This window comes from Hyperolius riggenbachi, chromosome 1, assembly GCF_040937935.1.
Source record: "Hyperolius riggenbachi isolate aHypRig1 chromosome 1, aHypRig1.pri, whole genome shotgun sequence".
Taxonomy (NCBI): Eukaryota; Metazoa; Chordata; class Amphibia; order Anura; family Hyperoliidae; genus Hyperolius; species Hyperolius riggenbachi.
Genome location: NC_090646.1, coordinates 484,961,210 through 484,989,193, shown reverse-complemented (window position 1 = coordinate 484,989,193; position 27,984 = coordinate 484,961,210). Strand labels below are relative to the sequence as shown.

Below are 27,984 nucleotides of genomic sequence, written 5' to 3'. Positions count from 1 at the left end.
CGTCACAGTATGCGCAGGCGCACTAGGGCAGCCCACAGGAGGAGGGGGCGGCGGGAGCGCGCAAGAAGATTGTTGTGGGGAGTGCGCGCTTCCGCGAAAGGTGCCGTTATAACATAGGAGACGAACGATGCGGTTATCCTACTCACCCCCTTTAAACGCTTCATGAGTGCGCTCTTCTGGCCGCCCTTAGCTAGTCCTCGCTCTTCTAGAGCCGCCCTTAAGTCGGTAACCCGAAGGCTGTCCAGCGGCCTCCCGTCTAGCGTTACATCCTCAAGTTCTGCCATTCTGTCCGCCCCAAGTGCTCCCAAACGCAGCAAGAGCGCTGAGCACCGGCCGTGGGGCGCTATACGACCGAGTTCGGCCGATCCCGCTGCGTGACGTCAGCCTCGGGCACTTCCGCCTCCGCGCTCGGGTCCTGTCGGAAAATCGCTTCTCTCCTCCTTCCTGTTTCATCACATTCGCTCAGCAGCAAAGCTCCGCCCACGTGCGCCTCTTTCTCGTGGTAAGTGCTGTTTTGTTTTGGGTGCGGAAGATGTGGAGCAAGCGCTACATCTAGTGGCGCTTCAGGGTATTGCTTCGCCAAACGCGGCGTAACCTGTTGCTAGGATGGAGTGCAAACATGCTTCGGCAATTCTTGGGTAAAATTGGCGGCTGCTTATTAGAGCTGATTCACACTACTATGCACACACTAATTAGGTGTTCAGTGTAAGGGCAGCTGGCATCTCATGTTTATTTGGGAGAATTATTCCCTTCCTTAGTTTGGCTCACGAAAGGTTGATTACTGGAGTGGAAGATAGAAGTACTAGTCATACACACCGAAGTCATATCTGGTGTAAGCTTCAGAGACATCAGCACTAAGTAAAATGCTTAGTGCTTTCAGTAAGGATATAACATAGCCAGCTCTTGTATGTGCATACATGAAAAGTGATGCAATGACACACATGTGTAAACTCATTCCCAACTGAGACTATAGCCGACAAAATCAGCCTGGAGATTGCTGCCAAGTGCGAGAATAGAAGAAAGGGAAGGCTCACCGCTGCACTGCAGGCTGTCGGAGAGCTATGAATAAGGGCAAACCTGGCCCGAAACATGTCAGCTGTGCTTTTACTGATATGAGGATACGTCCTAAATAAACATTGAGCATCTAGAAGAGACATCGTTGCGGACCTTCCTTTACTATCTTGTCAAGTGTGAGAATAGCAGTGACCCAGAGCAGGATCATTCACCAGGCAACCTAGGCAGGTGCTTGGGGCTTAGTGGGTGTCAAGGGGCCCGCCAGCCACCTTCTTTGATGGGTAGTGTTATTCATTAGGGGAGGAGTGTTGTCAAAAACCTGAGCAGTTCTTGCCTTTTTCATATTTGCTAACTCAGTAAAGGACCAGCCTTTAAAGAGAATCTGTATTGTTAAAATCGCACAAAAGTAAACATACCAGTGCGTTAGGGGACATCTCCTATTACCCTCTGACACAATTTCGCCGCTCCTCGCCGCATTAAAAGTGGTTTAAAACAGTTTTAAAAAGTTTGTTTATAAACAAACAAAATGGCCACCAAAACAGGAAGTAGGTTGATGTACAGTATGTCCACACATAGAAAATACATCCATACACAAGCAGGCTGTATACAGCCTTCCTTTTGAATCTCAAGAGATCATTTGTGTGTTTCTTTCCCCCTGTTCTCATGCACTGAAGTTTCAGGCTGCTTGTTTCTTCCTGCAAACAGCTTTGCCCTTGTCTGTAATTCTTCAGTATGTGAAAGCCCAGCCAGCTCAGAGGACGATTTATCCAGCTTGTAAAAGATAAGAGAGAAGCTGCTCTAATCCTAAATAACACACAGGCAGTGTGCATAGAGGGGCCTGGAAGGGGGAGTTCATAGCAGAACCACAACACTGAAGAACTTGGCAGCCTTCCAGACACAGGCTGACAAATCTGACAGGGGAAAGATACATTGATTTATTACAGAGACAGTGATAGTATAGAGTGCTGCAGTAAGCCAGAACACATTAGAATAGCTTTTTGAACTTGTAGGATGATAAAAAACAGGATGCAATTTTTGTTACGGAGTCTCTTTAAAGCGTTGCTATCATATAAATCCGGGATAGTAGGGTCTAAACCCTGTATAACAGTAATTATACATTGGCGGTGTACCTTGAAATGAATCAGAGTACTCAGTATATGATTTTTATATAGAAAATTGTATTTGCTTATCGTACAGCATATATACAAAATACGAACAGTTCCAAGTAGTTTTTCCTTCTAACAGTATTCCATCTCATCAAGGCTTTAGAGCCAAGCAATCTTTAATCTTCTAAGTACATTCAAAAAAGAATATAACAGTTGTGTTATGTAGAATAAGATCAAAAGTAGTCTCATTTGTATCAATAGCTGTGCATCTAGTAGCTGTGTAAAACTTGTAGTAATCTTCTTAAAGAAATTACATAAAAAATAGCTTCTAAAAAAACTTCTTGCTAACATCTGAACAGAACTTAATGCTGAAAAATTAATAAAGTAAATCACCAGAATATTAAGCATATTACCCCTTCGCTGTCGTCTCTTCAGCATCTAGAACCACGTGTGGGAAGGTATCTTCCCACGTGTGGGAAGGTATCTTCTGCCTCGTGTGTCTTCTCAGGAGATTGGTAGGCTAGTGCAAATTATGAGCTCTCAGCTCCTACTTTTATAGTTATTGGATGCAATATGGCTACCTAATCTGGACTTTCCCTAAATCCCAGGTTCTGATTGGCTGAAATTTTCATGTCAAACGCTATCTTTGTTTTGAATACTGTAAATAGTTGACATTTAAAATAACCATAACAGATTTGTTTATAAACTCCTTAATTGCCTTATCTTGTGAGAATTAACGTCATTTGGAATCTTTATACATTCCGACATTTGATATCTGGTCATATTTGACGCATTTAATTAAAAATGGACGTCACCAGCCATCTTGTCTGCTGGTTGACTTATTTGCTCCAGACGTTGGGACTTCCAAACATTAAACAATGTAATTCATGATGCATTTCTGAGGATGTGTCCTTCAGCTAATTAGTTTGGAATGTGTCTGTACTTTCCCAGACATAAGATTGGTCAGGTTGACACTGTAACACTGTAAAGAGTCTTCAGCACTTTAAGTCTTATTGAAATATACAGGGCTTCTATTATACTTATTTAAATATAAAGCTTATTATATAATTCTTCTTAAAACAATTAATCATATAGGATATAATTGCATATTAAAACTTAATATAAAATCATGTTCTATATATTTGCCTTTCCTCCGGCAGATGTCATCATTTCATCATGTAAATAACAAGCAGTATTAATAATATTAATTATAAAACTATGAAGCCGCCAGGTGGCATAATTGTCCTAAATACGGGACAATAGAAAAAACTGTAACGATCGGTGTAACACAGAGAGGGTCTGATTATTGGTGATCTGCAGTATCACCAAAAATACAGATATATACCCGATTATTGATGATCTACAGTATCACCGATAATCAGATATATTACTAACCTCTGGACACCTGAGTGATATGAGTGTTTGGTGCAACAGTAATACTTTGAGAACAATATCTGGAGGACAGGTACAAAGGCAGTAAGGAATACTGCACTAGAGAATGAGTACCTTTCAGCAGCCTGAGAATCTCCCGCAGGGAGGAGTCAGGCTGGGAGAGGAAAGGACCAGAGTGTGAGTGACACCAATGGGAGGATGTCACTGACTGATCCGTGAACTATCTCTTAACTGAGGAGATAGTTCTCAAGGTCGGACAAGCCAGGTCGGCAACACACGGACATACAAAGTACAAAGACAGGAGGCTGATTCGGTAATCCTAAGGCACGCAGGGTTTGGCAACAGAGTATCAGATATAGCGAAGTACCGAATCAGTGAACAGAGGAGTGGTCAGGAAAGCAGTAAGTCATAACAATATTGTATATGCAAACTGCGCCTGCCCGTTATAGCTATCTAAAAAAAATGGGTAAACCTTGGTGACATAAAATAGTAAATGATATACTGCCCAAAATATGCAATTTTAAAAGTACATATGACCCAACAAACGAGTATGCGCTATCAAAAGGAGTCCAGCAATAGACAATGTGAAATGATGTATGTCAGCGCTCCTCTTCTTCAGACTCTTTAATCTATAAAACAAAAACAAATACACTGCACATAGTGCATTACTGCCAGTCAATAGATCCCAGACTTTGTGAACCCTTGCAAAAAACACCCGGGGTGACAAGTGGTGCCTCCGTGCCAAGCCCAGTGAATGATGCCAAACTGCTCACCAGATGGTTGCCACCTCAGACAACAGGTGGATCTAGCGTTTTGGTGTATGAACCAGGCAAACAGCTCTCCAATAAAATTCAGAATCTTTAATCCAGATCAAGCTGATAATTTCGCCACTCTGGTGTGCCTTTTTGAGTGTTTTTAATCCATTATTGCTCTAGGAAATATCCAATATGGCCGCCGGCTCATACCTGTTCTGCTTCCGGGTTATGAGTTGTTCTGGATGTGCTGTCTAGCTTTTATGAGACTATAGACAAGCAGGGCTGCTGCAGCCTTTCATCTGTCTGCTTTCATTATTCTGGTATGCTGTGTGGCTGCCTGTAGGAAGTGTCTCTCATAGAAATGAAACTGCATACAGTAGTTTGCGCAGTAAGTCATAACAGATAATAAACAATGCCTAGTCTTGGGTGTGAGGTCCGTGATCATCAACACCCTGGAACTAGTCTGACATATAACAGAATGATAACACAAGTCCCTAGTCTTGGGTGTGAGGTCCGTGATCATCAACACCCTGGAACTAGTCTGACATATAACAGAATGATAACACAAGTCCCTAGTCTTGGGTGTGAGGTCCGTGATCATCAACACCCTGGAACTAGTCTGACATATAACAGAATGATAACACAAGTCCCTAGTCTTGGGTGTGAGGTCCGTGATCATCAACACCCTGGAACTAGTCTGACATATAACAGAATGATAACACAAGTCCCTAGTCTTAGATGTGAGGTCCGTGATCATCAACACCCTGGAACTAGTCTGAAGTATAACAGAATGGTAACACAAGTCCCTAATCTTGGGTGTGAGGTCCGTGATCATCAACACCCTGGAACTAGTCTGAAGTATAACAGAATGGTAACACAGATTCTAACAATAAGGTCTGAGTGCTTCCACGTAGTGATCGCAACAGCAGACAACCAGTGAATGACCAGCACCCGGTATATATAGCACAGCGCTCTCCAGCGCCTCCCCTAAGTGCTGGACCAATGGGAACTGGTTGAATCGTCAGCTGACTGGCTTGGTCAGCTGACTCCCTTCTGGCTGTCATAAAAGTTCTGCCTCTCAGCGCGCGCGCGTCCTTCTGAACCTGTGTGGACTATCAGTCCCAGCCACACCAGACGTGTTGTGTACCACCCGCCGCGCTGGACGCGGAACCAGCCGCACCGCTATCAGGGCATGCGGCGGTTTCTCCGCGTTTAGCCATACTGGCAGATGTAGGCCTACGCATGCAAACCGCCGCGTTGGATGCGGAATCAGCCGCCTTGTTCTGAGCACACGCGGCGGCTTTTCCACGTTTTCTCACAAAAACCTTGTAAAGCTCTATTGACATTCCAGAATTTTTGATAAGACCTCCTACCCCAAACATTAATGTGGAATACTTCTAATGTGTTTTGAAACTTTCACCGCAGAATTCAGCATTTCAATGTATTTCAAAATATTAAATTATATTATATAGGGTTTAACAATAATTATTACTTTCTTTAGAAGGACTGTATTGATTATTCATATTTGTTAATAATATTTATATGTAATAATTGAGAAAATGTGTATATATATGACTGCTGCAGTAATGTGACTTTTTAAACTTCTTCTTTTCAGTCTTCACACAGTACTTGACATTTGAAAGTTGCTTCTAACATAAACAAAAAAAATGTTTTAGCTTCTGTAACTAAAATAATCTTTTAAGCTTCCCAGCCTGGAATATGCTGAGATGTCACAGAGCAATTTTTTAAAGAAGGACCCCAACTTTACAGTTTACGATGACATTTTGCATAGAACGTTAAAACTTAAAACCTACACATCTGACAGCTTTTCCTGCATAAATAAAGCACAAGAATTCTGACAGTGTTAGTGTTAGGCATTTGGAGGGGTGGGGGTAGTGTTATGTATTTGGAGATGAGGTTAGTGTTGGGTATCCAAGGAGAGATTAGAGTTTGACATTAGGAGGGGAGGTTAGTATTAGGCATCAGGAATGAAGGTTAGTGTCTGAATAAGGGACTGGGTAAGTCGATAGTTTAGTATCGTTAATACTATATTACCGATATTTGAACTATCCGCACCAACTGGTGCCCATTTCTCTTCCACCTTCAAAATGAATTGCCTTACACAGGAAGATGTGCAGGAATATCTAAATAAAATCAAGATAGATATGGCACCTGGTTATTAAAGGAGTTAGATCATTTCAGTGGCATAGTGGCTAGTACTGCTGCCTCACAGTACAAGTGTTTCAGGTTTGATTCTGGGCCAGGATGCTATGTTTGTGGCATTTGTATGTTCTCCCCATGTTATCTTCTGGACACTCCAGTTTCCACCACATCCCAAAAACCTATTGGTTCTGACATACCCAAGTGATACTGACCCTAGAGTGTGTCAGAGGTAGAAGATTATGTGGTCGCCATACATGGTATACACGCAACCAGGGTTGCTTACTGAATGCATTCTTATGCCTTGTACACACTAGCATTACTGTAGTGGCAACTGCTCTCCTTAGTTGCCAATGCGCTTCTAGAAGAGAAAAGCTCTTTAGACGTGTTAGCTTATTCTTACTGTTTAGGTGAATAATGCTCAAAGGTTACAAAGTCTCACTAATCTAACCATTTCTTTCTTTTACTAACTAGTTGCATTAGTTATTCTGTCTTGGAAAGACACAACAGCAATATTTTGTGCTGTATTTAAGGTGTGGTAACAAACTACAATGCAGGGCTTGACAGTTTGCCAGGTCTTTATGTATGTATGTATGTATGTACAGGTATGTATGTATTCTTGTTCCTCTATAGACATCAATGTTTCTATATTTTCCAGGCAATGACAGACAAAGCCACCCCCATCTCGTATGTCCCTGCGCAGGAGATGCGATGTGTGCTCCACTGGTTCGCACAATGGACAGATGCACAGCGCAAACAATTTTTTCAGGATTTGTTGTGTAAAGCTGTGCCTGGTAAATTGTGCTTTCTGCTTGAAGGACTGGACTGCCTGAGCCTCTCTGCTCCACCCCCCAGCATATTTCAGTGTCAGATGAGGCTCTGGGATCAGTGGTTCCAGGCCTGGGATGAGGATGAAAGGAATGAATTCCTACGACGTTTGCGACAACAGGACCCAGGGTTTGTGGCAATGTTCTATGAAGAGGTGAATAGATCAGCAGGCAAGACTGATCATTAATGATCCATAAACAATGGAGACAGAAAAATATATGGATGCTATGAAACAAAAACTATATTCCAACAAAGAGATTAAGTGAATGATTGCATTTGTGGCTGGCAAGAAAAGACTGTGCCTTTTTAGCTCTGATTTCGTCCTGTACCGCCTCAGTCATGTTTCTCTTCTGAAAGGCTCGCTAACTTATTGTACATAATGGGTTATAATATCAGAACGGGAAACCCTGTACACTGTAAATCTGAGCATCAGGATGACTTGAAAAACACAATTTAAAAGGTACCTGAAGTGACATGAAACATCATGATGTGCTTACCGCGTGTGTTCTGGACAATCCCAATCCTTTTTTCTTTATAACTGCAATGGATAAGAATCCAATCCAGGACCCCTATGCAATTAACTTTTTCTCTAGGGGGACTACATTTTTTTTTTCATTTTCTCTTTAAAAAAAACAACTGTCAAGCATTTACAATTAAAAAAAAAACAAAAACGAGAAGTAGTAGAAAAAGTCCTATCAAAATGTTTTTGTGTATTCTCTTTCTTGCTGGAAGTTTAACTGCCTGAGGACCACAGGCTTGCACCCCCCTACTGAACAGGCCATTTTTTACAAAATTCAGGCAACTGCAGCTTAAAAGTGGATCCGAGATAAACTTTTACTCATTGCATATTGTATTCCTTTCATATAGATTCATTCCTCAAGCCAAATACTTTTTTTTGTTTTGTTTTAATACCCTAATTCCCTACAAACAAAACAAACCTCGCCCACAGCTTTTCACAGTGCCTTGGCACTGGAGCAAGGGCTTATGGGAGCTCAGTCTGGGCAGGAGGAGAAGGTTACTAGCCATTGATTTCAGAGGCAGAGGGGAGGAGGAGAGGGGACTGAATTTACACACAGGCAAGCTGATAGCATCTCCAGCCCTCAGCCTGTGACAATGTGACAAACAGAACACTGTCGTATCACAGGAAGAAATAATCATATTCTGTTGAAGGTGTTTGCAGCTAGATTTGCTGTGTAAACTACTGTATATTCCGGCGTATAAGATGACTGGGCGTATAAGACGACTCCCCAACTTTTCTGGTTAAAATATAGAGTTTGGGATATACTCGCCATATAAGACTACCCCTCTTCCAATGCACACCAAATAAAAATTTAAAAAAATCATCATATTCTGGTGCTATGTAAGAACAGATAGTGGTGCTGTACTGTATGTGGTTCCCAGTATATAACAGTATATAGGCGATTGACTGGTTGGATCGGTCAACTCTCCCTAAGTGTATTGGTCATTTCTCCTTTTGTAAGTGTTTATCACAGCGGTATGGAAGAATAGATCGTGTTGTGCCCATAAAACATGCCTCTTTCACCCTTCTATCCTATTAACCTCCTTCTCTGCCTCACAGATCTTGCAAATGTGCGCCTGCGCCGCTTCACTACAGTCCTCAGCAGCGAGGTGGTAACAGAATAGGACGTATCACCTGGCATCAATTTCACCCTGCGTATAAGATGACCCCTTACTTTTCAGAAGATTTTCAAGGGTTAAAAAGTAGTCTTAAGGGACCCATACACCTAACGATTTTCCTGCCGATATACAGCAGATTCGATCACTGCGATCTAATCTGCTGTGAAATCGTTGCGCAAACGCTGACAGAATGATCGATTTCCGTCCGAAATCAACCGTTCTCGTCGAGCCGTCCGTGCGGATGATTTTGCTCGATCAACGGTGGGTCGGGAGTGCGTCGATAGCGGCGTTCGAATGCCCGATGACCGACGCTAGCGGCAATACATTACCTGCTCTGCCGGCGCGAGTCCCCTGGTCTCCGCTATCTTCTTCTCCGCTGGGCTCCGGGTTCCGGCAGGCTTCACTTCCTGACCCGGCAGGAAGGTTAAACAGTAGAGCGCCCTCTACTGTTTAAACTTCCCCCGGCAAGAAGTTCAGTGAAGCTGGAGCCGAGCGCGGAGAAGAAGACAGCGGAGGCCAGGGGACTCGCGCCGGCCGGAGCAGGTAATGTATGCGGGGGAAGGGGGTGGCGGCAGCTTCACAGATGGTGATTCGATTTCAAGGTGAAATCGATTCACAATCGGTTTGCAGTAAAGGCAGCCATACGATCCCTCTTTGATCAGATTCGATCAGAGAGGGATCTATCTGTTGGTCGATCTGATGGCAAATCGACCAGTGTATGGCCACCTTTATATGCCAGAATATACACTATCTAAACTTTAGATAACATATATAGACGAGGTACTTGTTATAGTTAGTTTTTCAACTTGGATCCGCTTTAACAGTGTGCTACACGGCCATATAGCTTAGCGCACAAATAAATCACAAATAAAGCAGCCTCTTCCAGGAATGACTGGCTGCATACAGTTTGCCTTACATTGTGTAGGGGGGGCTACTAGACTGCCAGGGAATGATTGGCTGCATACAGTTTGCCTTACATTGTGTAGGGGGGGGGGGGGCTACTAGACTGCCAGGGAATGATTGGCTGCATACAGTTTGCCTTACATTGTGTAGAGGGGGGGGGGGGGGCGCTACTAGACGGCCAGGGAATGATTGGCTGCATACAGTTTGCCTTACATTGTGTAGGGGAGGGAGGACCACTAGACTTTCAGGGAATGACTGGCTGCATACTGTTTGCCTTACATTGTGTAGAGGGGGGGGGGGGGGGGGCACTAGACTGCCAGGGAATGATTGGCTGCATACAGTTTGCCTTACATTGTGTAGAGGGGGGGGGGGGGCACTAGACTGCCAGGGAATGACTGACTGCATATAGTTTGCCTTATAGTTTGCCAGACAGGAAGTGGCACTCTGAACCTACCCCCACCCCCTATCCCCTTCTAATGTTACGGTTTTCATCTCATGCCTAAAGTTATAATAAGTATTTTTAGCATAGAAAGCCAAGATGGCAGCCCCCCTGAAACAGACAACACATTTGGCAGCTCATTTTATGATAGCAATGTGTATTAGTAAATCTATTATTTAGGTACTGTATACAATATGGCAGGCATGACAAATCAAGTGAAGAAAAGTAAAAAATGTATCCATTTTATGAAAAGTCAGTGAAACAGTTACCTGTTTGATAAATAAAATATATGAAGCCCTTTATTTTTTAATAAAAGCAGTGCCTTTGTTGCTTCTTTAGTCCTATGAGAATTGTCTACACATCCTGCGTACAAATGCTTGCTGCCACATGCTCTGCTTGAAGATTTCTGTCCTCGTGAATATTCCTTACTGGCTCAATCCGTACTCTGTCTTTATACCAGATGATTGCCAGGACCAGTAATACACAAAACAGGGCACAGCTAGAGCCCCCAACTAGAGCAGACAGATTCAGCTCGTACCCATGAGAGTCAGGAGTCAGCAGCCTGCAACAATGGATATATATGATGTTTTAGTATTTCTGTTAATGGGTGCCAAAAGAAAATGTCTTTCACATGATGAGATTTGTTACCTGATGGTGACGGTAGAAAACTGAGGAGACTCATAGGTGACTGGACTTGTCAGATTCATCTCAGGCAGGTTCAGGGGAGTCGCAGGAGCAGGTGAAGGGCAGGCACTGGGCTCTTCAGTTTTAACAATAAAGGAAAAGTCCTGGCCTGGTACTGCGAACATAGAGAGCAAACACCTGCACAGACAAAGCATGGGGAGCCATTCTGATTACTCTGCTAATATTTCTCACATCTATCACTGATTCTTATTTTTTGTTTTCCTCTGTATCCAATAATTTACACTGTAAATGATTTACCACGAACTGTGTGGTATGCCAGGTACACAGTCTGCAATTTTCCTGTCAGAGCGACAGTATATTTCCCATCGTTACATAATTTCCAGCATGTCCAATCTGCTTCTGATCAAGAAAGGGATCAATTTAGTGCTACACTGACCTCAAAATTGGTGTCTGAAATTGTCGATGGGAAGCAGATTGGACATGTTGGAAAGTGACGTAGGGGAAATTTCCGGTAGATGTGATGGGAAAATTGCATGGTGCATACCAGGTGTAAGTGTTTATAAGGCCGCTATAGATAAAATGATTCTCTGTGGCAAAACAATTAAATGAAGCCCACCCCAGTGGCGTTACTACAATTCATGGGGCTCCCCAGCAAAACTCTGATGGGGCCCCCCAATGTTCATACCCCTTCCCTTGCCTTCACTTATTTCCCTTCACGGCCTTGGGACACATCTCACAAGGGTCATATAAAAAGTGTGGCCATCATGATCCTCACACCCATAACAAGTGTAGCCACAAAACACCTGATCAGGAGTATAGTCTCCTGTATCAGAGGAAGGGAAGGTTAGTAGTTTGCCCCCCCCCCCCCTTCCCCCCCCCCCCCAAGCTCTGGGCCCACCTGCTTCCCTCTACTTATGCCCCTGGCCTACCCTCATGTACTGTCCCTATGACTGTACTTCAATCAGTGTCATCTGTGTTCTAAAGTTTTTGTACAGTGAAGCATTTTCCTCTGCCAAACTCTATGCAAAGGTCGGCGCAGTGCGTAATGTAGAGGTGGCTTCCAACCAACTTTGCCCACATTGTAGCATTACACCCTGCATACCTTCCCCTTGCCAGCTTGTCCACTCACAGTGACAAGTCAGGATGGTCGCTGGATTCCGCGGAATTAAAATTTCAGCGATTCCGGACGGAATTTTGTGATTCCGCTCCGATGGAATGGAATTGCTATAGCGCTATGGCGGAGTTTCCGCGGAAAAATGTGGAATTCCGCGGAATGCAAATTTTTTTTGCCACCAAACGGTTTTCTGCCTAAAAATAAGAATTTCTGCTTGACAGACTTACAAATTCGACCCAAACTTTCCACCCTCCCCCTCATCTTGTTTTCCAGGGAATTGTAGGATGTCAAAAGCCAGCTCGCATACATTGGCCAGGAATCGAACCCAGGCCTACCACTTGGAAGGCAGCTATCCTAACCATTATACCACCAACACTACAATGCTACACGCTGAAGCCAGCCTAGCATGTACCATTGTGCTATACCCAAGAGAAAAATGAGCTTACTTAGGGAATTGTAGGATGTCAAAAGCCAGCTCACATACTTTGGCCAGGAATCGAACCCAGGTCTACTGCTTGGAAGGCAGCTATCCTCACCATTATACCACCAACACTACATGCTGAAACTTCTTGGAGCAGACTTACTTCCTTCCTCCAAAAGACACACATACATATCCATAAAATCATTCAACAGCAACTGCGTGCACAGTCTTTGTGGTACACAGTCTCTGTGGCACAATCGGTTAGCGCGTTCGGCTGTTAACCGAAAGGTTGGTGGTTCAAGCCCACCCAGGCATGGCCTTGCCTTTTGTGTTCAACAGTTGTCCGAAGAGAACCCCAGATAGCCATGTAGATTTATCTCTCTCTAATTGTTACGCTTGGTGGTATATCCTCCACGGTCAGCACACAATGCGGATTCTGACGTGAAGGAGGTACACACGCTAGCACAAGGAACCAGGATATCCCCAGTTTAGTGGAGGAGAGGACTGACTCCAACAGGAGATGTGGCGCACAGAGCAGGCGTAGATCCGAACAGCCACAAACAATCCTTCCACTGTAGTGGCTCAGCGCAAGGCAGCGCTGAGCGCATAAACCAGAACTCAGGAGATCAGGAAAGGTAACAGTATAAACGCTTGCTTAACTAGCCTCTGCTTAAGTGACAGCAAACGTCCAAGACAAGACAGACTGGAATGAGGCAGCCAATGCGATTGCAGCGGTGGCGTGCCTCACAAGGACAGGACAGAATAGTCGGAAAATAGAGTCAAAGAAGGCAGACGTAATCCACACAAATGTACAATAGGTATGACTTCCTAGCGTATTACAGTTACAGCTATCAACGAACTACAAACGACTAACTGACATATGTATATATCGGCGTTAAACTGATATATATGACATAAGCAAGGAACACTAACTAAGAACTGGAGCAGGACCAGGAACAGGACTGAACTAGCTAAGCACGGGTGATCACGATACGCACAACCTACCAAAACGTGCTGGAAACTGACTGACTGGACACAGGATATAAACAGTTCGTGTACGTATAAATCAGCGACACTGATGTATTAACGTAACACGAATACAAGGAAAATAACAAACGTGCTAGTATGCGTATATATTGGCGATGAACCAATATATGACGCAAGACAAGCAAAGTAACAACTTTTGATAACAAGAGCAGAACTAGGAGGACTCGCTGACCCCTTCGCAGGAGTCAGCGCAGTCCACACGTACTAGGAACGAGGTGGGGGCCGGACAGAGTAACAAACAGAATCTGAGACTATGATAGCCCATGGAACACTGCAGGAAGCAGTCCTTTATACTGAGGTCATCCAATGGGAGCAGACATGCAGATTCCCACACAGGTGAATGGTAATCAATCACAGGCTGACAGCAGGATAGGGCAGACAATGATATGCAGCCTGCAAGAAAGGGATTGCAGCTCCATTGCAACAGACAATGCTTGTTTTCACAAAAGCATATTAATCTGTCATTAACTTCAGAGCGACTGCAGATGGAATCAACGCTCAGTGTAAGCGCACGCAAAACTATGCGAGCAAATGCACGCAAAGAAATCAAAAACTTCTTGTCGTTAGTAAAACTGCAGCCAGCAGTACATGCTACAGAAGTGATCATAACACTAATAGTGATGGTCACCGCTTTCCGCAGAATTGTATTTCCTGTAATTTTGGGAGGAAATTGGTCATTCCGTTCCGTTTGGTCGGAACGGAATTGCTTTTTCAATCCGGCGGAATTCCAAATTTGCCTGTGAAATTCTGCCGGTATCCATTGATGGTTTTAAGTCCTAGAGAGAGAGAGAGAGAGATCATTTTTCTCTTGGGTATATCACAATGGTACATGCTAGGCTGGCTTCAGCATGTAGCATTATAGTGTGTTGTGTTGGTGGTATAATGGTGAGGACAGCTGCCTTCCAAGCAGTAGACCTGGGTTTGATTCCTGGACAGTGTATGTGAGCTGGTTTTTGACATCCTACAATTCCCTGGAAGACAAGACAGGAGGAGGAGGAGGGAGAAAAAGGACCAGGGGAACAGCCAACAGGTGCTATGGGCTACCATTTAGCATAAACAAGGTTTCATTTGCGAATACTTTAATTTCCCAGTACGTCAGCTCAGACAGCACCCCTAATGAGACTTGTCTCCCTCCAACACACGGACAGGAATCTGCAAAAGATTTAAATTTGCATAATAGGCGGCCCCAGTATATAAGGCATTAGTCATCAATTACCTTCAGTTCTAGTTTCCTGTCCGGACGTGTAGGAGGGAGAGGTCTCCAGGGAGCCATCTAGTCAGGCGGCTGGGGCTCTGTTGCGGAGGTTTTCCTGGGCAGTCCGCTTCAGGGGGAGCGGTGTGGAGCCTGGCAGCACTTAGGAGGCTTCTCCTAGGAAGGCGGCGTTTTTATGCGTGCAGGGGCACGCAATGGAAACTTCCGATGCGGAAATCCGGAAGTGGTCACGACGCTGGCGTCCCACGTGACCCGGAAGTGCAGCAGGCGGCAGGGGCCGCGGCGGTGAGCTGCTTCAGCTGGGGATTATGCAAATTCTTCAGGAGCAGGTATTTTAGCCTCTCAAATCCTGGTCTCAGATGTGTTGTAAGCTGGGATCATGGAGGACGCTGTAGGACCCTCTCCAGCATTATCTGTGGAGTCTGGCTCCGAAACCCCTCTGGCAAGTGGTTATATGCACACTGCTTAGCTAGTTTTTCTATGACTTATTTCATGGGGGTTCTTGGCTAATTTAGATTTGTTTGTTTGTGTTTTAGCCCAAAAGATCTGATAAATCGAGTGCGCACTCCAGTCAGGACAAGCGCACAGACACCAAGGTTGAGAAAAAATGTGCTATCTGCAACAATCGCATCTCTTCTTCCTCCTCTAAGAAATTATGCCAATATTGCACTGATAAGATTGTAAAGAATGAGTCTCCTGCTGTGTTTAAAGACTTGATGGGCTGGATGAGAGCAGAAATGTCTACTGCTATTAAGGAGATAAAGGATTCGGCTATGAGCACTGCTTCTACCTCTAATATTTCTACTGTGCCTGTTGTGTTGCCTGTGGATCCTATTGCAAACATTTCTGGAATAGTTGTTACGAATCCTCCTGCTGCTGCTATGTCTCCAGCTGGATCAGGTGCCGCCCTTCCTATTCCTCTGGGAACTAAGAGAAAGAGGTCGGGGGAAGATTTGGGTGAATCTGAACTATCAGAGGGAGAGATTTCTGCATTTGAGGAAATTTCTGAGGAGGAGGCAGTGATTAAGGGAAGCAGACCACATAGGTTTGCCTTCTCTCCTGAGCTTATGAAAGACTTTATTGCTGCCATGCATAAAACAATGGGTATAAAGACTGAGCAGAGATCCTTGACAGCCCTTGATCAGATGTATGAAAGTTTGACGGATCCCCAATCTCAATTTATCCCTGTTCATTCCTCTCTGAAGTCCGTGATTAAGAGAGAATGGGATAGTCCTGAGAGTAGAGCCTTTTGGCCTAGATCTATGTCTAGTCGCTATCCTTTTAATCCGGATGACCAGGCTTTTTGGGGACCTCCGCCTAAGCTGGATCCGTCATTATCAAGGGTTTCAAGGAAGACTGACTTGTTGTTTGAAGATTTTGGCAATCTTAGGGATCCCATTGACAAGAAGATGGACAATATCCTTCGTAGGGCCTGGGAATCATCGTCATTAACATTTAAGCCGGCAGTGGCTTCCACCGCAGTAGGGAGATCTTTGAAAACATGGCTCTTGGATGTACAATCCAAGATTGCCTCAGGTGTACCGAGAGAGGAGATACTTAACGACTTCCCAAATCTGTTTAATGCTACGGACTATCTCACTGATGCTGCTGATGACACTGTGAAATTAACTGCAAGAACAACTGCTTTAGTAAATTCCGCTAGAAGAGGGGTTTGGGTAAAGACTTGGGGGGGTGATAATTCCTCTAAATCAAGACTTTGTGGTATTCCCTGTGAAGGGGGTCTTTTGTTTGGGTCAAAACTTGATGAGACCTTAGATAGAACCGCTGACACTAAGAAAAACTTCCCCACTAAGAGAAGGTCCTTTCAATACAAACGGTCCTTTCGCGGGCCCCCAAAGTCAGAATCCAATGAGCGTCCCACCACCTCCAGAAAGAGGTGGGCTCCTTACAGAAACCAGAGAGGGAAGCCCAATCCCCCCTCAACTAGCAAGACTACAAAACAATGACATCAGGCTTCCAGTGGGAGGGAGGTTAGCCCACTTTTACGAAATATGGCATCAGTACTTCACAAACCCATGGCTTCTGCACATTGTCCTGGAAGGATACAAAATAGAGTTCGAAATGTTACCTCCCCAAAGATTCTTTGTCACTCCTCTGCCATTAGGACATACAAAACAACTAGCCCTTCAGGCCGAAGTAAAATCCTTGCTTCTCAAAAGGGTAATTCGGGAGGTCCCCTCATGTCAAAGGGGTCGGGGGTTTTACTCTCCAGTATTTCTTGTTCCAAAGTCACAAGGAGGCTTTCGCTTCATTCTCAACTTAAAAGGTCTAAACAAGTCAGTAAGTACAGGAAGTTCAGAATGAACAACATTATTTCTGTGATTCATCTTTTACAGAAGGACAGTTTCCTTGCATCTCTGGATCTGAAAGATGCGTACCTGCATATTCCCATTCATCTCTCCTCTCAGCAATTCCTCAGATTTGCAGTCCAGTTGGACGGAAAGGTAAGACATTTTCAATTTAATGCTCTTCCTTTCGGGCTATCCTCTGCGCCCTGGTTGTTTACTAAAGTCATGTCAGAGGTCTTAGCAGTTCTAAGACTGAAGTCTGTTAATGTTATTGCCTATTTGGATGACTTATTGCTTTGGGGTTCCTCTGAGAGGTTACTGTATGCCCATTTGGACTCATGTCTCTCATTCCTTCAGTCCCTGGGTTGGCTTGTCAACTGGGAGAAATCCTCTCTGACCCCTTGTCAATCTATGGAATATCTAGGGTTCAACATTGACACTGTTAATGAAAGAATTTTTCTGACTGATAAGAAGATTTCTTCTATACTAAATACTGTTCTTTCTTTTCAGAAATCAAGATCAGTCTCGCTGAGAAGGGCCATGGCCACATTGGGTCACTTAACAGCCTCATTCCCGGCAGTTCAGTGGGGCCAGCTCCACTCAAGGGAATTACAAGTGTGGATTCTAAAGAACTGGAACAGGAGATCAAGTTCCCTAGACAGGGCGGTGATGATTCCTCACAGTATCAAGGTATCCTTGATGTGGTGGCAGATCAAGAAGCATCTATCCGTGGGTCGTCTCTGGAATTATCCATCTCAGACGACGATAACGACGGATGCCAGTGCGTGGGGATGGGGGGCCCACATGGACTTTCGAACAGCTCAGGGTCAGTGGTCAGACCAGATGAAATCAAGCTCCTCCAACAGCAGGGAGCTCGAAGCAGTATGGCAGGCCTTACAGTTTTTCAGCAGCCAGATCCAGGGCCATCATGTTCTAATAAGATCAGACAACAGCAGTGTGGTGGCTTATGTGAACCGTCAAGGAGGAACAAGGAGTCACCTGCTGTGGTGCCAATCGGGTCGCATTCTCAGATGGGCGGAAGCAAATCTGGAATCATTGAGGGCAGTCCACTTGAAAGGGACCTCAAATCACCTGGCAGACTTGTTGAGTCGGAAAGCTTTGGATCAGAACGAATGGTCAGTCAATCCTCAGATTCTTCTGGAAATTACATCTCATTGGGGATGTCCGGAGATAGACTTATTCGCAAGGAAGGAGAATGCCAGGTGTCGGAAGTTCTGTTCCCTCCACCCGAAAGACAATCCTTGGGCAGTGGACGCCTTCTCAGTGAATTGGGGCTTCCATTTGATGTATGCGTTTCCTCCAATACCTCTGTTATCCAGGGTTTTGAACAAGATTATACAGGACCAAGCACGAGTTATTCTAATTGCGCCATTCTGGCCAAAGAGACCCTGGTTCACGTTACTTCAAGCCTTGAGGGTATCAGAACCAATCAATCTTCCTCCTCATCCGGAGCTTCTGTCTCAGGGGCCATTCTTTCATCAAAATCCGGAGCTTCTGCATCTTACGGCATGGAACCTGAATGGGGATTGTTAAAGGCAAGAGGTTTCTCAGATGAATTGGCTGGCACTTTAATCCAGAGTAGGAAGAAGGTGACTCGTCAGATATATCAAAAAACCTGGAAGATCTTTAATGAGTGGTGTGTTGAGAGATCAATGGTCAACAATTCCCTGGCTTCAGTCCTGGAATTTTTACAATCTGGGTTCCAGAAGGGGCTCAGTACCAGCACCCTAAAAGTCCAGACGTCTGCTCTGAGCGTTTTCCTGGAGAGAAGATTAGCCCAGGAGGAGTTGGTTATACGTTTCTTTGAGGCATTAAAGAGAATTAAGCCTGTGGTGAGAACAAGGATACCTCCTTGGGACTTGAATATTGTGTTGCAAGGTTTATGTAAACCTCCATTTGAACCTTTAGAACAAGCATCTGATAAGTTTTTATCCTTAAAGACATCATTCCTCTTGGCAATCACAACCGCAAGAAGATTGGGAGAGTTGCAGGCCCTATCCATAAAAGAGCCGTATTGTGTGGTCTCAGAGGATAGGATCACCCTACGATTGGACATTGCTTTTTTGCCTAAAGTAGTATCTAAGTTTCACAGATCGCAAGAATTGTTCATTCCTTCCTTTTGTGATAATCCAGCGAATGACAAAGAAAGGACGCTTCATTGTTTAGATGTTCGAAGATGCTTGCTTCAATACCTGGAAAGGACTAAATCCTGGAGGAAGACCGAGGCAATGTTTGTAATCTTCTCAGGGAATGCCAGGGGAAGTAAAGCTTCTAAACCAACACTTGCAAGATGGATCAAACAAGCGATTACTGAAGCTTATCAAATACAGGGCAGGCAGCTGTCCTTCCCAGTAAAAGCACATTCCACGAGAGCTGTATCAACTTCATGGGCAGAGAGGGCAGGAGCCTCGATAGAACAGATATGCAGGGCAGCAACCTGGTCCAGCCAGAACACGTTCGTGAAGCACTATAGGCTTAATGTTTTGGCTAATTCTGACCTATCCTTTGGCAGAAAAGTTCTGCAGGCTGTAGTCCCTCCCTGAATTTATATATCGTGTATATCGTCTCATTAGGGGTGCTGTCTGAGCTGACGTACTGGGAAAGACCAAATAACTTACGGTAACGTCTTTTCCAGTAGTCGCGAAGACAGCACCCCTACAACCCACCCTGGGTAAAAAAAAAAGATTAAAGATTATATGAGCATTATTACGGTGTCCGTGTCTTTTGTATAGAACTGAAGGTAATTGATGACTAATGCCTTATATACTGGGGCCGCCTATTATGCAAATTTAAATCTTTTGCAGATTCCTGTCCGTGTGTTGGAGGGAGACAAGTCTCATTAGGGGTGCTGTCTTCGCGACTACTGGAAAAGACGTTACCGTAAGTAATTTGGTCTTTTTCCGCCGGTATGCGGAATTTCTCAAAATTCCGGCGGAAATGTCATAGTGACGGAATTTAGCGCTGGCGGAATCCGTGAATTCCCTAAGGAGGTGTGCAAGGTGTGATGGCACATTGTTGGCAGTGAGGTGCCATGCATGGGCTGCGCCATGCATTCAATCAATTTTTCTGATATGACGTGGTGGCTGCCGCATTTATTTTCTTTTTAAACAATACCAGTTGCCTGGCATCTTGCTGATCTCTAGTATCCATAGTGTCTGGGTCACCCACCTAAAAGAATAATGTGACAAATCTAGTCAGACTTCAGTCAATAACATCTGATCTGCATGCTTATTCATGTCTATGGCTTTGTTGTCTATGGATAAAAGCATTAGAGGTAGAGGATCACCCAGATAGCCAGGTATTTAGATGGTTTAAAACGAAATGAATAGGTCAGCCTGCATCTCCCTCTCACTTTAGGTGTCCTTTAATGTTATTCAAAAGGATCTTTACAGTTCAATGTACAGTCAGCTAAGAATTTCACAACTGAGTGACAATGCTATAATTCATCTTTTTATTCACCTTTGTACTCCTGCATGGTGTGCAATGACTCTGAGAACTTCATCCATTAGAAGTACTTTCTTTTCTGCGGTCCATGTCAGAGCAGGCAGTGTGGTCACCAGTACTCTGATCTCCAGACTTGTTGCAGCACTAGGTATGATAGAGGCAGGCACTTTGCTTGGAACAGAGCCTTGCAGAGGGGGCTGATCAAATTCCAAGCACAGCCGTCCATCTGGACATAGTACAACACCATCAAAACCTGGTACCTGCATAATTCAACAAATGGCCTCTTATTGCAGATGTATTTAGGTACAATGAGCATGTGCATTTCTTAAAACATGAATTTATATAATGTATGATACAACTAACTTTGGTATAAACACAAATATCTCATCTGTATCATTGAATGTACTCTCAGTGCCCATTTAAGCTATATGCATTGCCTAACGTGCTTTTTACCACATATGACATAATAGACAGTTGTGTATTCAGTGTTTGGTCTTCTTTGAAATGATTTCATTTTTTTTCCTTGTGCAAAGGGGAATAGATATAGTTAATGGGGTGCTAATAAGACTGAGTTGATGCGAATGTTGTTACAATGCAAATGTATGCAGCTTGGATTTGAAGGCATCACAATTATCAGCTGCTGCATTGGATTGGTTTAATTTCAAATTGCATTTATTTAATTTCAAATTCATTGCATTTCATTAACCATCTTTTAATGGGAGCGTATAGTGTATTTTTACCGTTTGTCGCGTTTAGTGCTAAAAATCAATCCCAAAACCAAAAATGAAATATTACAAAGTAACATTTTATGTTTTAGTTCCACCTGCTGGTTGGACTGGTAATGTGTTGAATGAAGAGTCTTGCTTAAAGTACAGCAACAAAAAGTGACTATAAAGGCACACGGGCTAGATAATCATCACACAAGCCTTCGCAGCCCAGAATTTAGGCCTGGTGCACACCAAAAACCGCTAGCAGATCCGCAAAATGCTAGCAGATTTTGAAACGCTTTTTCTTCTTTTTCTGTAGCGTTTCAGCTAGCGTTTTTCGGTTTTGTGAAGCGTTTTTGGTGTAGTAGATTTCATGTATTGTTACAGTAAAGCTATTACTGAACAGCTACTGTAACAAAAAACGCCGGCAAAACCGCTCTGAAGTGCTGTTTTTCAGAGCGGTTTGCGGTTTTCCTATACTTAACATTGAGGCAGAAACGCCTCCGCAATCCAAAAAATGTCTCACCCCGGGAGGATTTGTTTCTGCAAAACGCCTCCCGCTCTGGTGTGCACCACCCCATTGAGATACATTGACCAAGCAGATCCGCACCCGCAAGCGGATCTGAAAACGCCCAAAAAGCCGCTCGGTGTGCACCAGCCCTTAGTGTGCCTGCTGCCAAGCCACGGTGGAACGCTAAACAAAAAACAAGTTGCGTTTTTTTGGGGGGGTTTTTTGCTCACCATGCTGTGAAATGCTGCTCACCCATTCACTACTTGCCATCCCTCCTCCCCTTCTCCATAGTACAGCACACGCTGCTCAGCTGCAGGGCTGTGGAGTCGGAGTCTGAGCAATTTTGGGGACTTGCAGTCGGAGTCGTGGTTTCATAAACTAAGGAGTCGGGAGTCTGAGTTGGATGATTTTTGTACAAAATCCACTGCCCTGGTAAATATTAGACTAAGGAGTCGGAGTCGAGCCATTTTGGGTACCTGGAGTCGGAGTCGGTGGTTTCAAAAACTAAGGAGTTGGAGTCGGATGATTTTTGTACCGATTCCACAGCCCTGCTCAGCTGTATAGCTATCATTCCCAAAACTACTCGCTGATTAGAATGACAGAAATTGAACTTGTGTACCACTATCACGAAAAATGCAAAATACAAGAGTACACATACATATAATATTTCCATTCATTCCAGAATAAAATGAACTAGAAGTTTATTTTTTCCTATGTTGCTTTAAATTACAGTAAAAAGTAAACCGGTTTTGGACTAGTCCACCTCCTCATGGGGGCTCTCTGGGTTTTCTTTGTCTTAAAAAGCACTTGATGAACTGGAGTTCCTCAGTCCAACTGCCAATATAGTGTACAAATGAGCAGGGAGACTGGCCTACATCTTTGTGTAGATCCTTTCCAGTGAGTGCTTTGTAAAGAATAAAGTTGATACCGCAAATCCCCCATGAGTGCATGGACTAGTCCAAAACCTCAGTCTTGTGATTGTACTGTTATAAACAAATCCAGCACTGAATTCCTGTAATTTTCAAACTGATTTTTTTTTCCATTGAATTAGTATGTGCACCACATACATACTGTATATACAACTAACCTTGGTAAATATAACATTTGCTGAAAATATTGTTTTTTTTCTGTTAGATGAGAGATGTATTTTATAATTATCTATTTTGTTGTTTATAAAGTGACACAAAAATGTTGCTAAATTACATGTATCCAGTCTCCAGCAGGGCAGTCTGTCCATTGTGATCCCTGAACCTTGACTTGGTAGGTGTTGGGACCCAGACAACGATGCAGATAACAACGACCTCTCACCTTTGTATGCTTCAAAGCCTGTGCCAGGTGCAAAAAAAGAGTGAAAAACAAGGCATTATCTGGGGGTATTTTAAAGCATAATGGAGCAGAAGAGGAAGAAAGTCCGATTGTTGTAACTGAGTTAGGGCTATGGGCCTGATCCAATTCACTTTGTCACCTAAGTTTTCACCTAGGTTATATTTTTACATCTTATCAATAAAGCGCTGTTTAAGCCACCAGCAAGCAAGAAAATACTCTGAATAATTTTGACAGCACTTTTCTACCTACTTTTTGGTACCTTTTGAATTGCAAAGCGGTGAAAAGTTACTTTAAACAAAAGATGAAAAATGATCTCCTAGGAGAAAACTTAGGAAAACAAGTGAATTGTATTTGGGCCCTATGTCTCAACTAGCTTTAAAGAGACTCTGAAGCGAGAATAATTCTCGCTTCAGAGCTCATAGTTAGCAGGGGCACGTGTGCCCCTGCTAAACCGCCGCTACACGGGGGTCCCTTCACCCCCAAACCCACCCCCGCAAGACTTGGTCGCAAAGTTGGTTATGAAATGAGGCAGGGCTAACGGCTGCAGCCCTGCCTCCAGTCGCGTCTATCACACGTGCATCGCCGCCTCTCCCCCACCCCTCTCAGTGAAGGAAGACTGAGAGGGGCGGGGGAGAGGCGGAGGTACGCGTCTGATAGACGCGCGGGAGGCAGGGCTGCGGCGGTTAGCCCTGCCTCAATGCGGAAGAGATTCCGCTCTGTACGGGGTGGGTTTGGGGGCGAAGCGACCCCCGGTAAGCCGCTGGATAGCGGTGGTTTAGCAGGTGCACACATGCCCCTGCTATCTATGAGGTGTGCACGGGTGTCCGGGACAGCAGCGGAACTTAAGTAAGCGTCTATCAAAAGACGCACTTCCGTTACGCTGTAAAGATCCACCCTCGCTAAATGATTGGTCCGGTGTGTTGCTCCAATGGGGCTCGAGGTGGGAGGTGTCCAGCTACGGGGAAGAGTTCGCGCGCATACGTCATAGAAGACGCTGCGAGCAGCGGCCAATAGCTGAACATCTCAGCGTTCGGGCCATTAAAGCGGAATATAACCCTGCATTTCAACTTTGCTCTAAAACATTATTTACAGCATATTATATGCAAAAAGCATTTTTTTTTTTTACTAGACCAGCATTGGAAGGGTTAAACACAGAGGTTTTAAGTTGTGCAGATGTTCAGATAGTTACATTCTATTTAGTTATATGTATATATTTAGAAATGTTACACACTCTTTGGCTGTCCTCCAACTCCCTCTCAGTGAGAGAGATGAGTCACATTCAACACTTAGATACATTTATGTAAACAAAAAGTATCTAACTCAAGTTCGGATGCGTCTGCAGAAATCTCCAGGCCCTGTGTAACCCTTCCAATGCTGGTCTAGTAAAAAAAAATGCTGGTTGCATATAATATACTGTAAATAATGTTTTAGAGCAAAGTTGAAATGCAGGGTTATATTCCACTTTAACAATAGCTGCAATTGTCTGACAACAGACTGTCATTCATACACCATGGTAAGCCGAGCAGTGCCGCCCACATACACAACGTGGTAAGGCAGACACGGAAGACCACAGCGGGTATGAGTCTGGTACAAGGCAAGGGATAGACTAACCAATATCCGCAGCTGAAAAAAAGTACTGCGGCCATTAACGCTAGTCACTAGTTGAGTCAGCTTTGGTTAAAGTACCACTGTCTGACACTACCAGGTTTAGGCCGTGTAGATCAACAATGCCCTTTCCCACACAAGCAGGCTCCTGTATAGATCTCTTTGAAAAACAAATTGATAGTGAAATTAAAGCATTAGTTTATCCTACTGCAGCACAGAACTTGACCCCTGTTGAAAGTAGAGCCCTTCATTGGTTAAATAATTGCCCCGACCTCACCATACGTAAGGCAGACAAAGGGGGATCAGTTGTCCTCCTTTCTACTGAGAGTTATGAAGCAGAAGCTTTGAGACAGCTTTCCGATACCTCAACCTATAGACCCCTCAGAGGAGATCCCATGGCAAGTTATCATTCTGCCCTGAGGTCACTCCTCCGAAGAGGAGTAGAGAACGGATTTCTTACATCTGCTTTAGCTAACAATCTCATGCCTTCCTTCCCAGTCAAACCCGTGTGGTATTGTTTACCCAAGATCCACAAATCCGTGACCAATCCCCCGGGCCGACCCATTGTGTCGGGCCTGGGATCGGTCACGGAAAGGCTCTCCGGATACCTGGACCACATCCTCCAACCACTTTTGTCTCATCTCCCACCGCACCTTGGTGACACCATTGATGTCCTTGGTGGCACTGGGTCCTCATCGTGGTGTATGGGGGACCTGTTGGTGACCATTGATGTCACCAGCCTCTACAGCAGGATTCCACATCTTGATGGTATTTGTGCCGTAAAGATGTATTTGGACAGGGACTAAAAGGACGCTTCCTACAATGCTTATGTGTGTAAATGTTTGGAGTTCGTCCTTACACATAATGCTTTTTTGTTTGGGGATTCATGGTACCAGCAGGTCTCGGACACTGCAATGGGAACCCCTGTCGCATGCACTTATGCAAATTTGTTTTTGGGTGCCTGGGAGGAACTTTATATTCATTCTGTTAATAATCCCTATAGGTCAGTTTTGAGGATGTGGTCCAGGTATGTGGACGACGTCCTGGCCTTTTGGTCAGGAGGTGCACCACTCCTTGAGCGGTTTTTGGAGTATCTCAATCAGAATGATGTTAACATGCACTTCACCATGGATTGGTCAGAAAAAAAGCATTTGCTTTCTTGACCTTGAATTGTTTATTACACCTGATTGTGTTATGATCAGAGGCTACCGTAAATCAACAGCCTCCAATACCATTTTACATTCCAACAGTTATCACCCACGGCACGTTACAGAATCTCTTCCTTTTGGCCAATTCCTGCGGTTACGCAGGAATAATACCAATTTAGAAGACTTTCTGAACCAGGCCGAAGATCTCAAAAACTTCTTGCCAGAGGGTACAATGAAATTGCCCTGGACCGAGCCATTAGAAAAGCTACTATGAGAGACAGATCAGAGTTGATTAAAAGGAGTAAGCAGAGCAGGCCCACCAACAACTCAGGAGTGTTCTCTTTTGAATTCTCCCCGATGGCTAAACAAATTAAGTGGGCATTCAGCAAGAACTGGTCACTTCTACTTGAAGATCCAGTTCTGAAGAAGAGCCTACCTCCCCAACCACTGATAGCTTTCAAAAGAGCACCCACTATCGGTGACGCTCTGGTTCACAGTGACTTTCGCAAAAATCCACAGCGCACTTGGCTGAGTGAATTTACATCCACAGGCAATTATTGTTGCGGCTTTTGTAAAGTTTGCCACTTTATGAAAACAGGCAGATCTTTTCAGTTGGGCCCTGTACACTGTAACGTTCCATTTTTTGCAACATGCAGGACCAGATATGTGGTTTATGCACTCTGGTGTCCATGCCAACGTTTTTACGTCGGCAAGACGACCAGGATGGTCAAAGAACGCATTTTAGAGCATGTGCGTCTACTACCTAAGGGCAAAGGTTGCCCAAGGATAGTCGAACACATGTCGGCCGTCCACCAAAATGACCCTAATCTCTTGTCTTTTGCATGCATTGATGTCTGCAACACCCCCCGTAGAGGTGGTGACAAGAAAAAACTGTTGCTTAGACAAGAAGCGCATTGGATTTTGCGTACTAATGCCATGGGTGCGTTTGGTCTGAACGACTATGTAGACCTTGCATGCTTCTTGGACCCTTAGGTTCCTTTCCCCGACTTATGCCCTCTTGTAGCCACTTCTTGCTGCCCATTTGTTTACATCATGGCATTTCTCTTTTTTACTTAGATTCTACTTTTTTATATGGCTTTTTGTAGCCTGACCCATACGGGATTTTTTAATATTTTCTATATAATAAATTTTGAAATTCTCAACTACCATGATGTAACTTGTTCCTCTCCATATGTTTGTGACGACTGTCTGGTGGTATGACATTCCACCTCTCTCTCGGGTCATCACCTCTATAGTGTACCTTTCACTTTTTCTTTTTCTCACTGCTATCTTTTTTTCCCCCCTTTCACTTCACCCGCACTCATAGGTACACCCTAGCCCACCTCCCATCCCTTTTCTATTTGTGATCCCGTGTCATGCACCATGCTGCATTTAGCTAATAACCCCCAGTGTCTGAGAATACTCCACACTTTTAGTGACTAGCATTAATGGCCGCGGTACTTTTTTTCAGCTGCGGCAATTGGTTAGTCTATCCCTTGCCTTGTACCAGACTCATACCCGCTGTTGTCTTCCGTGTCTGCCTTACCACGTTGTTTATGTGGGCGGGACTGCTCGGCTTACCATGTTGTATGACAGTCTGTTGTCAGGCAATTGCAGCTATTGTTAATGGCCCGAGCGCTGAGATGTTCAGCTATTGGCCGCTGCTCGTAGCGTCTTCTATGACGTATGCGTGCGACCTCTTCCCCATAGCTGGCCACCTCCCACCTCGAGCCCCATTGGAGCAACACGCCGGACCAATCATTTAGCGAGGGTGGGTCTTAGTGGCTGGATGGTGTAATGGTTAAGGGCTGTGCCTCTGACCCAGGAGACCAGGGTTCGAATCTCAGCTCTGCCTGTTCAGTAAGCCAGCACCTATTCAGTAGGAGACCTTAGGCAAGTCTCCCTAACACTGCTACTGCCTATAGAGCGCGTCCTTGTGGCTGCAGCTCTGGCGCTTTGAGTCCGCCAGGAGAAAAGCGCGATATAAATGTTATTTGTCTTGTCTTTACAGCGTAACGGAAGTGCTGTCCCGGACACCCGTGCACACCTCAGATGAAGCTTGGCAGCCGCCTTGCGAAACGGTCGTAAGGACCGTGCACCCTTTGGCGCCCACACCAACAACCTCCCTTTCACCCAGGTACCGCTTAATGTCACTGTGATGCCTATGTTCTGATGTTAATCTTCTTGCACTCCATATGCATCTACCACATCACGTTTTTTGCAACTTGCTGCACTAAT

The 27,984-nt window shown here is 44.5% G+C and overlaps 3 protein-coding genes across 9 annotated transcripts in view; 1 reads left to right on the top strand and 2 right to left on the bottom strand.

Annotated features, from left to right (window-relative positions):
• The window catches only part of ACIN1 (apoptotic chromatin condensation inducer 1), a 135,444-nt gene extending 134,975 nt beyond the window's left edge, over window positions 1-469 (bottom strand). The window contains exon 1 of one of the 2 annotated variants that reach the window (XR_011022249.1): window positions 147-469. Coding sequence is in view for 1 of the 2 variants with exons in the window: in XM_068241988.1 (XP_068098089.1) it covers window positions 147-284 (138 nt within the window). In the remaining variant the exon portion in view is untranslated. The remainder of the gene's footprint in view (window positions 1-146) is intronic. The other variant, XM_068241988.1, reaches the window with a different exon arrangement.
• C1H14orf119 (chromosome 1 C14orf119 homolog) lies at window positions 10-27,968 on the top strand. 2 transcript variants are annotated; one of them, XR_011022255.1, is made up of 3 exons: window positions 10-502; window positions 7,086-7,715; window positions 27,758-27,968. XR_011022255.1 is itself a non-coding variant. In XM_068242106.1 (2 exons), exon 2 carries the CDS (start codon window positions 7,089-7,091, stop codon window positions 7,440-7,442), a length of 354 nt encoding a protein of 117 aa, XP_068098207.1. In that variant the 5' UTR covers window positions 10-502; window positions 7,086-7,088; the 3' UTR covers window positions 7,443-9,244. The 2 variants fall into 2 exon arrangements, 1 of the variants encoding a protein (XP_068098207.1); XM_068242106.1 differs by lacking the exon at window positions 27,758-27,968 and having other exon boundaries at window positions 7,086-9,244.
• Window positions 10,387-27,984, bottom strand: part of CIROP (ciliated left-right organizer metallopeptidase) — a 70,637-nt gene continuing 53,039 nt past the window's right edge. For all 5 annotated transcript variants that reach the window (XM_068242050.1, XM_068242044.1, XM_068242023.1 and 2 more), the window contains 4 exons: window positions 22,871-22,993; window positions 20,465-20,709; window positions 10,884-11,057; window positions 10,387-10,797 (listed from right to left, as the gene is read on the bottom strand). In XM_068242050.1, coding sequence (XP_068098151.1) covers window positions 10,590-10,797; window positions 10,884-11,057; window positions 20,465-20,709; window positions 22,871-22,993 — 750 coding nt within the window. In that variant the 3' untranslated portion in view covers window positions 10,387-10,589. The remainder of the gene's footprint in view (window positions 10,798-10,883; window positions 11,058-20,464; window positions 20,710-22,870; window positions 22,994-27,984) is intronic.